The 13,756-nt window shown below is 30.5% G+C and overlaps 1 protein-coding gene and 1 long non-coding RNA gene across 2 annotated transcripts; both read right to left on the bottom strand.

Moving 5' to 3' along the window:
• Window positions 1-517: 517 nt before the first annotated feature.
• On the bottom strand, window positions 518-2,384 carry LOC115993113. Its single transcript, XR_004092780.1, has 3 exons — window positions 2,283-2,384; window positions 2,007-2,085; window positions 518-660 (listed from the first exon to the last, which is right to left on the bottom strand). It is a non-coding gene; the product is annotated as an uncharacterized LOC115993113 (long non-coding RNA).
• A 6,156-nt stretch (window positions 2,385-8,540) lies between these two features.
• Window positions 8,541-11,295, bottom strand: LOC115991946 (MLP-like protein 43). Its single transcript, XM_031115938.1, has 2 exons — window positions 11,049-11,295; window positions 8,541-8,978 (listed from the first exon to the last, which is right to left on the bottom strand). The coding sequence occupies exons 1-2, from the start codon at window positions 11,233-11,235 to the stop codon at window positions 8,710-8,712; spliced, it is 456 nt and encodes a 151-aa protein (XP_030971798.1). The 5' UTR covers window positions 11,236-11,295; the 3' UTR covers window positions 8,541-8,709.
• Between the last annotated feature and the right edge of the window lie 2,461 nt (window positions 11,296-13,756).

Below are 13,756 nucleotides of genomic sequence, written 5' to 3'. Positions count from 1 at the left end.
TTGAGAACAATTACATCTCAGCGAAGAAGCAATTAACAATAAAAGTACTAAATTTCTAAACTTTGTTTTATCAACATAGTACAACTTTTTCATTAAAAAAATTAAATTAAAAAAAAAAAAACATAGTACAACTTAAAATGATGAACCATAGAACAATGGAGAACTTTGTTCTGTTTTTTTTTAATAGTAGAAAAAGGAACAAAACGGAATAGTAGAAGAATTAAAACCTTCTAGGTTGTGTTCCTTGCAATCCTCCAAAACCAAAGGAAACCCATCAAACAAAAAAAAAAAACATGAAAAATAATCAAGCAATAGGGAACCAAACGAAATAAAAGAAAAATCCATATGGAAAAAAGAGAGGAAAAAATAGGGATGTACAAAGATTCAATGGTGGAGTTTACAAACAAATAGAGAGACAAACGGATATAATTTAGGAAAACAAATTTGAAAAGAATTGGGAGAATTACCTGACATGAGAAACCAATCAAAATCTCATCCTGATTGTATTTTTGCTGAATAAAACTTTGGATGCTGTACTTATTTTGCTAAATCTTGTCTTTGCCATTGCAAGGTGAAAACAACACAACTTTCTTATATCCTTTATGCAACATAAATTTCAATGAGGTTGATGGCATGCTAAGCATGGCTGTAGCTCTGTACCTGCAATTACATATATGTACTTACATATTTGTATTGTAAGAGTTCCAATTAAAACAAATTAGAGATAATTAATAACTTCCCTAATATGAAAAAAATTCATCAAGAGCATTTACAAATATAATAAGTCTAGAGGATAATTCAGTGATATAACAATAAGGGAAGTGGCAAAATAAATAAAATCTAAATGCATCTTATAGGGAGTAACAATTAGCATAGCTGCTCCTGGCTGCTCCTTTTGGAATTTAGATCAAACATATCTTTGCAGCTCTCCATACCATTTTAAATCACAATCATATCATTGAAAAAACTATAACACTATAAGAAGAAACTATACAATGTATAAAAGGAATTGAAATGGAACAGAGCTGATATTGTACAAAATTACAACAGAAATTGCTATGATAAGCCTAAAGACTGAGCTAACCTACATTTTTTTTATAAGTAAGATACACATACATTGGCTGGATCTTGAACCCAAGACCTCACCATCTACTTTGCTCTTACTAACATACAAGCAGGTTTAGAACACAAAGAGCCTCCACAAAGCTGATCAAGCTTGCTCTCCAAAATTCTTCACAGGTTTGATACCCAATAAATTAAATCAAAACCAACCAACCAAAATACAGAAAACTAAATCCTACGAAATGCAAAATTAAAAATATTTTTGTTAGTGTTCATATATTTTGATGAAGATTAAGTCTTTCAAACATGGAAGACTCATAGCTTGTCTACAATTATATGGATAACAACAAATAGAACCCAAAATATATTTAAAACCTTATTCAGAAGTTTTGAATTAAAAAAACACAAATTAGTAAACCAAAGTGCTAAACTGGACCCAAAAACCACAATTTCACTCCTACTAACAAATAAATAAAGAGAACAGGTTCGGGATGAAATCCTAAATTAAATTAAAACCTCAAAACACAAAGAGACAAAGCATAGGTAGAATTTGATCTTCTATGGTGTTCCCCTGGGAAAAACAAAAAAGAACAAAGAGGAAACATATTAGCAATTGAAATCTATAATTACAGCAAACCCTAATTAGGAACCCCAAAATCCCAAAACTAATAAAAACCCCAAATCAATCCTTCAGCCTCAAAGTCATCTTGATTTCGTCCTAATTCAAGAATGTTCAAAAACTATGGAAACAAAAACCACAAATTAATTATAAGCAAATAGATTAGGACAACAGCAACAAAAAAGGAAGAAGATAAGGAAGATTGAGGATTCAAGGTGATCTTACCAAGGAGTTCTTGAGAAACACCAAAATTATTGAATTCCTCTTTGTTCAATAATTTTAGCGGTGTGTAAAAAGAGGTTTAGGGTTTTATTGGGGAACTTACACAAAGGATAGTATATAATAGAAAAATTAGCACGAACGATCAATGTTGGTGATGATGATTCAGTGGCTACGTGATTGACCTGTCAATGAAATATGCAAGAAGCAAAGAATTAATTTAGATAATAGCAGTGATTCAACAAAAAAGAAAAGAAAAGAAAAGAACGTAATTGGGCTAATTATTACTCTGATCTCCCATCTGCAATGAACACAAAGGAAGGAAAAACAATAAGAATTTAGAAAAGCAAAGCAGACAAAACGTTCACTTATATAGGCTCACCATCTCGTCCAGCGGCAAGCTCTTCAGCCTGACAAACACAGTAGAACATATGTTAAAAAAACCATGTTAAAATAAGTCAAAGAACCTCCTGGTGGACATGACACCATTATGATATATATTTTTAAGAGAAACAAAAAAATAATAATAATAACAAAAGGAGCAAACGACTTCACAGTGCAAAAAATCTGATTTTGGAAGGATTGGAAAAAGGGAAATAAAAAGACTTCACAGTTGACCAATAGTCTAAAGTAAATCTCAGTATATGACTTCCTCTCTCACGCAGTCGATAATGGAGAACATTTTGCAGTTATAAATGAAAAATAGAAATCAATTCTATGGAGTAACACATCCCAAAGGAAAATTGCCCTTTACTGTAGAGTTGTATGTTTTGCCATGAACAAAAACAAATCAGAGGTTGAAAGGGTAGAGAAGAGAGATGAGGGAGAGAAATAGAGAACAAAGAGGCGGTGTGTAAGAAGAGGTTTAGGGTTTGGGGAAGGAGAACAAAAATTTGGGTTTTTTTTTTTTTTTTAATAATGCTGATGATTTTAAAAAAAATGATAACGTGGAGCTTTTTTTTTTTTTTTAATAATGCTGATGATTTAAAAAAAAATGATGACGTGGATTGGAAAATAAAAATAATTTTTTAATTTTTTTTAAATGGCGATGATGTGGAAAATTGTGGAAGCTTGAAAAGCTTCGGTTATATATATATATATATAGATAATAATAATAAACCACTATAGAAGATTGAAAGGCTATACAGGACCAAATACAAAATTCTTGAAACCCCTCTTGGTGTGACAAGGAGAAGAAAAGTTCCATTCCCTAGGAATTATGGATGGCAAATTAATTGGTGGGTTAGATAATAGTTTGATTGGATCATAAATGGGTTTGATATATAATTATACATCTACCCATCTATTACTCGTCTAAATAAATTGTTGATATCTATTACCCATACAACTTGCTTGTTATAGACAAGACTTAACTTGCCCATTTACCCAATTATTACATTCACATGCAAACATACACCAAAAATATCTAAAAAGACCCAATCATCTTAAATTCTCTAAAATGATTCACATTCCTCTAAAACCTTCTTAAAAAAATCAAAATATGCCCAATTCCTTCAAATTGACCAAAATAGCACTAAAATATTCAAACGACCAAAATACGTTCTAAAGGGTTAGGTTCAGGTTACACCTGGTGCAACTTTAAGCAATGTTACATTACTCAATATTTTTTAATTGGATGCGAATATTGACAAATTCACCGTTAGATGGTTACACCTGGTGCAACTTTAAGCAATGTTACATTACTCAATATTTTTTAATTGGATGCGAATATTGACAAATCCACCGTTAGATTACATTATCTTTGTATACTATTCATGCTTGCAAAATTTCGAGGTGATCAAAGATTAATAGTCATGTCATCAATCAATTGTTAAAATTTAAATTTTTGTAGTTTAAAATAATGCATAAAAGATGAGTTTATAGATCAAATGGTAAATAGCATCCGATTGATATGAGAATTGGCATGCATGTTAAAAACATATAAAACATGTAATTCAACGGTTGGATTTTCAAAATATTAATTTAATAACAAGTTATTGGGTGATGTAATATTGCTTAGAGTTACACTAGGTGTAACTAGAACCCAACCCCATTCTAAATATCTAAAATGATTAAATATACCAAAAAATAATGATTAAATATACCATCAAAATATTCAAAATAATTCCCCTTAGAACCACTAAAATGACTAAAATACCCCCTAAAAACCATCATAATAACCAAAATACCACACAAACCATCTAAAATGGTTAAACTTGAAACATCCAAAATAAACATGATACCCTTTCATAAACATCTAAATGTGCAAAATACCCTCCCAAAAACCTTTAAACCGACAAAAATACTACTAAGAACCTCCAGCATAAAAGAAAATATACCTAAATAAATCCCGAAATGTCCTAAAGACCCTTGAAAAGTTCGAACTGACCAAAATATACATGGACATTCAAAATGATCAAAATTCTATCTAAACATCCGAAATGGGCTTTTGATTGTAGGGCCCAACTCTTGTTAAATATGGACCCCACGGGCCTGATTTGTGAAATCAAGTAATTGGGTTCAATGATAGGCCTGTTGCATGTAGAGAAAAACGGGTTATAAATTATAATAGACTTATAGAACGTGCCAAGAAGTTAGTGATCTGTACTTGGGCTTTGCACATGTTGTAGTCCAACTTTTTAAATACCTTATTTTTATTTATTTATTTATTTTTTTCGCAAATGTGATGATATTAATGCCTTTAAAGTGGAGATTAGAGAACAAATGATGAGCCATCATGTGGACATAAAGCACAAATGAGTCCTCAGCATGAAATCGATATTCATGATTCCCAAAAATGCTGGAAGCTTTTGCTTTTCAAAGCTTCAGGCACAAAAAAATACCCTATCACGCCATACTGTTAATATCATAGGACATAGAAGCTCAACTTGAAAAACAATAAGGTAGAATCATATTTGGTATCCCAAAATATTTAGGACCAAGCATGGATTATATTAACATGTGCAAAGGTATCAAAATAACATACAGATATAAAAGTTTTTGTTGAATCCGTGTATTCTTGTCTACACCAAAAATAAATTATTTCAAATCCTTTCATATCTATTAAATCAAAGTATAAATTTTTTTATTTATAAAATAATTATTAATAAATTATGATATCCTCGGACCTCGGTGAAACTAGTTACTTGAAAAAAAAAAAAAAACTAACCACTTCATTTTTCGGTTTCTTCTCTAATCCATATTTTAAAACAAAATTAAAAATTCTGATCCACGCCATCAACACAAACAACTCTTTTTGAAAAAGTCTATGAACAACTTTCATGTGACAACTTTTTTAACACAATTTTATTTTGGGTCTCAAATAATATTGTTAGGGACATATTTTTATATAGTTGGTATATTATTTGACAAAAGGCACTTTATTTGTATTTGGACAGTTTTAAGTGGATTCTAAAACATTATAAAGTATATCTTGTTGCTATATTAAGTGGTATTAATGAAAATATGAAGACTTTACCAAGAAACAAATAAAGTAAAGCTAAAAAAGTGAATCTCGACACTAGCTCAATACAAGTTATCTATTGAGAATTAATGAAGAGTCTCAATACAAGCTTGACATTTCTCGATCTATTGAGTTTCGCAAATCCAGATTTCTCAAATCTGTTTCTTGGCCCATGATGACTTGGACTTCTAGGGTTTTGCTCACTAAACTTCTAAAAGATATAAAAGCTTTATTTTAAAGTCATCACAAGACGCAGAAACTCAATTAGAGAATCTATATGCTTAATGTAAAGCTATTGCGTTCTTATGTGTTTTAGGATTTTGTGACCAAGTGCTTCTTTCTCTACAAGTGAATTGAAGAACTTTGCATTCAACAACAAGTTTCAAGTTACTGGGAGTTAGTCATGTACTAGGATCCCCGCAAAAGATAGAAGTCTCTACAAAATCAAGACTAATTGGGGATAGGTAGGTACTTTGGGATAGACCAAGTTTGAGGTAAGATTCCTTGTACTTGCAATTCTTTTATTTTGATTAGTGATTCTTAGGAGTGGTGATCTGAAAATCACCTGGTGGGGCTTTTGCTTTATGAAAGGTTTTCTCCATTAGTCAACAAATCACTGTATCAATTTAGGTTTTGTTTGGGAGTTCATAAAAGAATAGAATAAAATGATCATAAGGAATGGAAATAAATGGAATGTATTTAACCAAGGGAAATGAATGAAATTAAATAAACTTGATTGAATGTTTTAAAATAAAGGTATTTTGGGAGTTTTAGTAAAAAAATCCATTAAATCTAATTTCATTCCTTCTCATTCCTCCCAATTTTGATATGAATGAAAATTTGTGGTTTTAAGGGAATATAGAGGAATAAGTGTTCCCTCCTACCCATTCCATTCCCTTCTACTTAAACTCCCAAACAAGTGATGAATTTTCCATTCCCTGCATTAAAACTCTTAAACAATGGAAATGAAGAATATTCTAAAATTATTCTTTTCATTTCTTTTTATTCCATTCCATTTCCTCCTCCCAAAACGCTTACTTTCTGCTGTACTATAGATTATTTAGTGATTTGTTCGTGCCTTCACAATTTGCATGAAATTTGACCCAATTAATCAATTGTGGTAATTGAATTAATTAACTAGGGTCAATCTTTAACACAAAAAATATTATCACCAATATTATCAATCCAAATAGCTATCACACACAAGAACACATATATTTAGGTGGAAAATCGTTTCTCCATCAAGGGAAAAATTATGAGACAAACTCTGAATAATTTCACTATTATCAAATCCATTACAATAATTCTCAAGTTTATGCCTAACTTGAAATTATCCAAATACAATAATAAATCCACTAGTGTATGTCTCGTGGATAAAGAAAAATCTCATTTTTTTTCTTTACTCTCACACACACTAATTATTTATCTCGAAGGAGGCAACACTTTACTCTCTTCTCTTCTTTTTTCTCTTTTCTATGTAGCTCTCTGGCTATCTCTCTCTATGCGACATCTCTTTCTTTGGCACTTTGCAACATAAAAAAAAGCTTCACAAATTTTCCTTGATTTGTGTGTTTTACAAAAAATGTTGTTGACAAAGTCCAAACATTGTTGTCTCTCTCCTTGCATTGCCTCCCAAGCGAATTTTTTTTTTTTCTTTTTCTTGATTTCACACTCTATGTTCCCTCTCCCAATAAGGAGGACTTTTGGGCCAAAGCCATCAAATTCTTGTACCATTGTCTATTTATAAAACTCTTTTTCTATTCCTTCTAGAACAAGAAATACATTACTTTTTTAACAAGGAATAGGCTTTCCTTCCACACCAAAGAATAGTCTTTCCTTCCATACTAGAGAAACCAAAATTAATCTAACCTTCTATGACTAAAAAACCCAATTGACTTTCTAAGCCACAATTGGAATTTGAGGCAATTTCACAACAATCTCCACCTTGACTCAAATTCTATCAAATGTCTTCTTTTCTATTAGGATAGCTCCACCGAAATCAAGTAGTCTTCTTTCCTCTTAGAATAGCTCCACCTTAATTAAAGCAAACCTTTCTCATCCATCTTAATTCACACACAAAATCATTCACTAAAGCGACCAAGGTCTAATACCACTGTTGGGTCTAAATAATATTATCAACAATATTATCAATTCAAATAGCAATCACACACAATAACACATATATTTATATTTACCAATAAAATAGGAATAATTAATTGATATTGTGGGAGGACTTTCATCTCGGCCCCCAATCGGTATTGTCCTCTTTGGAAATGGCGTTGAGCTTTAGTTCTCAAGGATTTGTTCAATCCCACATCGGGGAGAGATGTCTCACACTCATGCTTTATAAGCCTTTGGCCTAAGGATGAGTGTAACACTACTACACATGCGAAGTAGAGCAAGTCTCAAAAACTACTACCTCATGCTGTGGTAGTGCACTCCTTTAGGTCACACATGAACCTACAAAGGGGGAAGGTGGGGGTTTCCCCTTAAACCCCAAAAGGTGCCTTTTTGTGGGAAGACTTTCGTCTCAGTCCCTAATTAGGTATTCTCCTTTTTGAAAATGGTGTTAAGCCTTAGTCCTCAAGGATTTTTTCAATCCCACATCGAGGAGAGATGCCTCCAACTCATGCCTTATAAGCCTTTGGCCTAAGGATGAGTGTACCACTACTACACTCATCTCTCCTCGATGTGGGATTGAAAAAATCCTTGAGGATTAAGGCTCAACACTATTTTCAAATAGGACAATACCTGATTAGGGACCGAGACGAAAGTCCTCCCACAAATATCTTATGAAATTATTTTTAAATTTAGAAAATTCAACTTGGATTTATATAAGTATATTTTATATACGTACATATATAAATATATAGTATTATATATTCTCAATTTGAGTACCATACTCTCAAACTTATTATAAAAAGACCATTTATAATAGAATTATAGGTCACGAGCCTTGTAGCTCAATTGTTCATTTAGCACAAATTTGAAGCCTTATTCTTTATGAAGTATAATTTTTGTTTTAAAATTTAATTTGTGGATAGAAATTTCAAAATATTGAAAAACAAGAATTTTTTTTTTTTTTTTTTGGGTGGTAGAGTTTAGATGTAATCACTTACTAAGTTACATTACAAATCCCCCCTCAAAAAAAAAAAAAAAAAAAAGTTACATTACAAATATAATATTTTCACAACAATTAAACTGTCAAGTTTTTATTAACAACATGATGCAGCAGACAATATTGGAAGCTCTACTTATAAGAAGTCTATAAAGCTCCCAGAAATTTTATTTTACACAAATACATTGTGCTTATTAATACGCATCAAGCTGTAATCTTTCTGCCAATCTATTCGAGGCCGAGATGAGCATCGACATCTTTGCTCTGACCAACACAGAACTGAAGCATTGAGCTTGCGTCAGGGTCATCAGCATTTAGTTTCTCATATTCCAAAGTCCAGCGGACCAAGCTCCCCTCACCCTTTGGAATGGCTTGAAGAATGAATTTGAAACTCTTGTACATCTCCTTGAGTATTCCTCCAATCACCTTGTAAACTACTAAATGGTTTTTGTCATCAAGGGTTTCGAATACCTCCTTAGACAGTACAGCTTTCCCATCTAAAAGAGTCAACAAAAACACAATCAATTGTACAAACATTTGGACTTTTGTGGTTTGTTTTTCTTGGTGATACTTAACCTTTCCGATCTACCTCCTCATTTATTATTGTTAACCCCATCCCTACTTAGCTTATATAACAATAATAATTGGATTTCAAATCCTTCTTTTTTTAATGATTTATTATCTATCATAAAACTTTATTTATAAGCAGTAAAATATAATGGTATAAAAAAGGCAGTAAAGGAGTAAAGATAAAAATGAGTAAATGTAAAAATGAGTTAGACAGTAGAAGCCATTAGCCATTGACACCTCACCTAACTTGCATGAAGAAAAATAATTAATTTGAACCTCTAGCTAGAGTTTCTCTTGTACTCTAAATATTTAAAACTAGCTTAATACATCTAAAATAGATATCCTATGCAATGAAAATGTGGTCTAACAAAATAGATTGCAATTAAATAAAATAGCAACACAACAACACTTTGATAAACATATGTGCATGCACCTATGTAAATTCTGTGGCATCTGACAAACATCTTTGGCATTTGACATTTCTAGCAAGGAAAAAAGAATTACACATGGTTCAACAAGATAGTGACCAAGGAAGAAAGGGAAGGCAAGTTTTGAAAACCGACCTTGTAGGAGTGCAAAAATTGCTAGTGATTATTAGACACTTTTGACACCTTTTTGTGTTTGCAAGTGGAGTGCAAACTTGTTTTGGAACTCTCTTTTTTTTATTTGTGTGTGTGTAATGTTGATAACTCTGATTTAAGTCAATTTGCTATAGTGATTTTTCTCAAATTTATTGGCTATAGGACATGCTTGTCCAAAGTCACTATATTGACCCAAAGTATTGGTGAGAGGTGCGATTAAAAAATCTAAAAGAATCATCAAACTTTAACAATATTAATTGGAAAGGTGTCAAAAGAGACTAAAAAATTCGCTTTAGCAACATGTTTTATAATATGCTCTTTTCATTTTTTATTTTATGTGAATGCTCTTTTTATCATCCATAGTTAAACTTTGATAAAGATAATCTTTTAAAAAGTTAGAATATTCGGTTACAAATATTAACAGAAAAGAAGAAGTGTTATTTTTTTCAAATCTCAAGAAAGAGGAGTATTTTTTTTTTTTTTTCCTTCAAGTTTGTGGGTGAGTGTTCTATCGTTTATTTCAAAAAATAAAAGAAAAAAAAGTTGTAGGTGAGTATCATTTCCCTGAACGTCAAAGGAGGGGGGGGGGGGGGTGTAATTTGCTCCAAAAAAATTTTAAAACGTAAAACCTTCCTTTTATGGATTTTTGTCCGATTTAGTTTTAAGGAAAATTATGAAAAAACATCAGCTCACCCAACAACCCAAAATTTTAAAATTTTTTTAAATATATATAATTTTTTTAATATTTTCAAAATTTAGTCTAAAAAATAAGAGTTGGCTCCCTCAAATATTTGATTTAGTCCAATTATGCTCTTTAAAAAAAAAAAATTGGTCTAATAAGAGACATAACATTATTTTTCACAATTCTATTTTTTATTGTAAACTATGCTCTTATATCTGTTAAATATTTAATAGGTTAGAGTAAGATAGCTTCAAATATGTTTAAAGTCTAACTTATTTCTCCAAGTTTTGGATCATTCATGTTTTTAAAAATTTCATTAGTTCAATTGAAAGATTTTTTACTTACTTTAGTATATAATTTGATAATTTGTATCGAAAATGAAATTTTTTAAAAATTTCACTATAAAAATAGTAAAAATGAAATTTATTTTATATAAGACCCCTACCAAACATAATTTTTGATTGAAATTATTAAACTCTTTTTGTTGTTGTTTGGTGAGTATATATTTAACTTATCAAATAAAAAAGTGTGTATATAATAAAAAAATGTATGTATATGTGCATGTGAGATTGTTTTGATATAAATGTTAGAGTTGTAACTTGGTACTTCAAACAAAAATTCCTAGCTCCACCTTAATCAGGCTTGAGCATTTGTAAGGGCAAGTATTGTATAAAATGTGAAAATATTTCAAGAATCCATAAGACATGATCAACAACAAATCTTGATTGACTTACCATAGAGAATATACCAGTTCATGACAGAGCCCTCTTGTCCCCATTCTCCTTCAACCAAATCAACACTCTGTATAAAGTTAGGGCTAAGTTTCGGTATTTCAGCTATTCTCTTGCTGTTGGTTTCGTGAAACCTATTTGCTGAAGCCTTAATCTCTACTTCAGCCTCTACTTTCCCAAATAGAGACATCTTTTCTATGTTAGTTGTGTAGGCAACTTAGCTAATTTATTTGGCTTGGACGGAAAGAATATTTTATAGAAAAATGTGTCCTAGGTTCCTGCAATTGCGTGGCAAGTCGGCAACTGTAGTCTGTGGACTAAACGATAAGATAAGTTCAAAAATATGGTTGTCCAACAAAATTAATAAAAGCCACGTGAGTGGTCTGCTGCCCGTACCTATGAAAAGGGGAAGATAGAAACAAAATAAGTAAAAAACAAAAAGTGAAATGAGAAATAAGAAAATGGCACAACGAGTCATCAATTCTTGTTTTGTCACATCTATTCCGCTCGTTAAAAATTACTCTCTCCGTTCTATTTTGTTTGTTCTTTATTCTATTTTGAGATATTCTAAAATATAATCTTGTTTTTAAAAATAAAAGTCATTAATTTACTAATTTTTCTATTATACCCTTATTTTATTAATAATTCAATTTTTTGATAAATTTATTTAAGGATAATTTTAAAAATTTATACATTTTTAAAATATAGACAAAACAATAAATAATGTTCCTTTAAAAAGTTTGACTTTTCAAACAAGACAAACAAAATAAAACGGAAGGAGTAAAAAGAAAAGAAAAAAGAAAAAAAAAAGAAAAAGAAAAGGAGAAATATACATCCAATACTTCTTTCATTGGACATACGGACAAAAAACTGTCACAAAGCTCTCATACTTGTCAAAAACAAACCTTGATTGACTTGCGGAAGACAAAATACCAGCACATGATGAGCCCTCTATCTTACCTCGGTTTTTCCTCTTCTTAGTATTTGTGTCTGCTACGCATTTCTTCTTCCTTTCCTTTGTTTCGCCGCCCTCTGTTTCAACGTGTCTGTCTCTCTTTGTAGTTTTGGTACACGCGCCTGAAAGTAGAAAAGTAGTCAGCTAAAAAGCAAGTGACATGACTTCAAAGCAAAACGTGTGAAGGTAAAAATAAGAAAAAAAAAAAAAAAACTTATAATGAAAGGCTAGTGGACCACAACTGTAAGCAAATGTGTGGCGGTGAAAAAAAGAATAAAAAAAAAAAAATCCTAATGAGTTAGGACTTCCAGTTTAGATATATTTTCGTAGTACTAAATAATATTATGGGTATAATATTTTCATAATAATTAGGTGACAAGTTATATTATTAATTCTAAAGAAGTCAATTTTGTATAGGTGGTCATTTTAGTTTAGTTAAGAAAACAAAATATTTTTATATCGATTGATACTGGTTTACTACTTTGGGGTTACTTATGTGTGTGTATGTGTGAACGTATAAATTAAAACATACATACTTTTTAAGCCTAAATATTAGTCTTAAGTACATTAACTCAATTTATTAGTTTAAATAACATGATTTTTAACATTTTTTATTGTTCTGGCCAAAACTTCAATATTGGGCAAAACACCTGAAAAATTCTAGATCTAGCCCATCATTTTATTTTTGTATATTTTAAAAAAGTACCGATACTGGTATGATATAAATTGACTTCATTGATTGATTTACATCCAAATACACTACTAATATTGTATTATTATTTACCGTTAACAATTTGTCATCTCACTAATTGTGAAAATTATTGTGATTCTAGAATTATTGTTCCTTAATGTTAGTGTTTTAGATTTTTCAATTAAATTCAACTATGTGGATATATTAATCAATATTGCACAAAAAGAATTAATTTTAACTATAATTAAATTCAATTGTGTGATTCATTGACCAATACAATTATGTAATTAAATCAACTAAAAAATCGAAAACACAACTAAGGAAAGTACAAACTTTTTTAAACTTTAATTTTCCAGTATGGATTTTTCAAACGATTAAAAAAATAAGCAACAAGAGAAGTAAATGCTTAAGTATGTACTTTTTCAATCTTTAATTTTCCAGTATGGATTTTTCAAACGGCTGGAAAAAAAAAGCAACAAGGCAAAAATAAATGCATAACTATGTACTTTTTCTGACTTTAATTTTCCAGTATGGATTTTTCGAACAGTTGAAAAAAATAAATTCTAAAGTATGCACTTATACTTTAATTTTCTAGCATGGATTTTTCAAACGTTTGAAAAAAAAATGCAACAAGAGAAATTTTAAATGCTAAAGTATATTGTTGTGACTGTGAGAGAGAGAGGATGAAGTCGGCAGGGATTTTTAAACGGGTAAATTACCATTTTGGTTGTTAATGTTGACTGTGTCAATTTAGTCCTAAATTTTTTAAATATATCAATTTAGTCTCTAATTTAATCTCTTAGTCCATTCCTATAAAAATAAAATAAAATAATCTCTTACTCCATAAAGCTTTCCTAGGATGAGAAAGACGATTTAGAATATTAATGAGCTTTTCCTAAAAATTAAAAAATATATATATATATATATATATATTAATGAGCCTATACCCGAAATCCCGAATATGATATCTGAATGTATGATGCAAATCTGACGTGGTGTTTAGGAGACTTTTTTTTTTTTTTTTTTAGTTTGTCTCTCTCCCTCTAGTAGTCAAGTCTAAATAAG

The sequence above is a fragment of the Quercus lobata genome, chromosome 5 (genome assembly GCF_001633185.2).
Source record: "Quercus lobata isolate SW786 chromosome 5, ValleyOak3.0 Primary Assembly, whole genome shotgun sequence".
Classification (NCBI taxonomy): domain Eukaryota; kingdom Viridiplantae; phylum Streptophyta; class Magnoliopsida; order Fagales; family Fagaceae; genus Quercus; species Quercus lobata.
Note: the sequence above shows the minus strand (reverse complement) of the source record. Positions and strands in the feature narration are given on the sequence as shown.

Bases quoted from the DNA above. Each gene is read 5' to 3' on its own strand.
- LOC115991946 (XM_031115938.1), bottom strand. From the start codon at position 11,235: ATGTCTCTATTTGGGAAAGTAGAGGCTGAAGTAGAGATTAAGGCTTCA. The intron at 8,979-11,048 runs GTAAGTCAATCA...TGACTCTTTTAG, and splicing joins GAACTGGTATATTCTCTATG to ATGGGAAAGCTGTACTGTCT.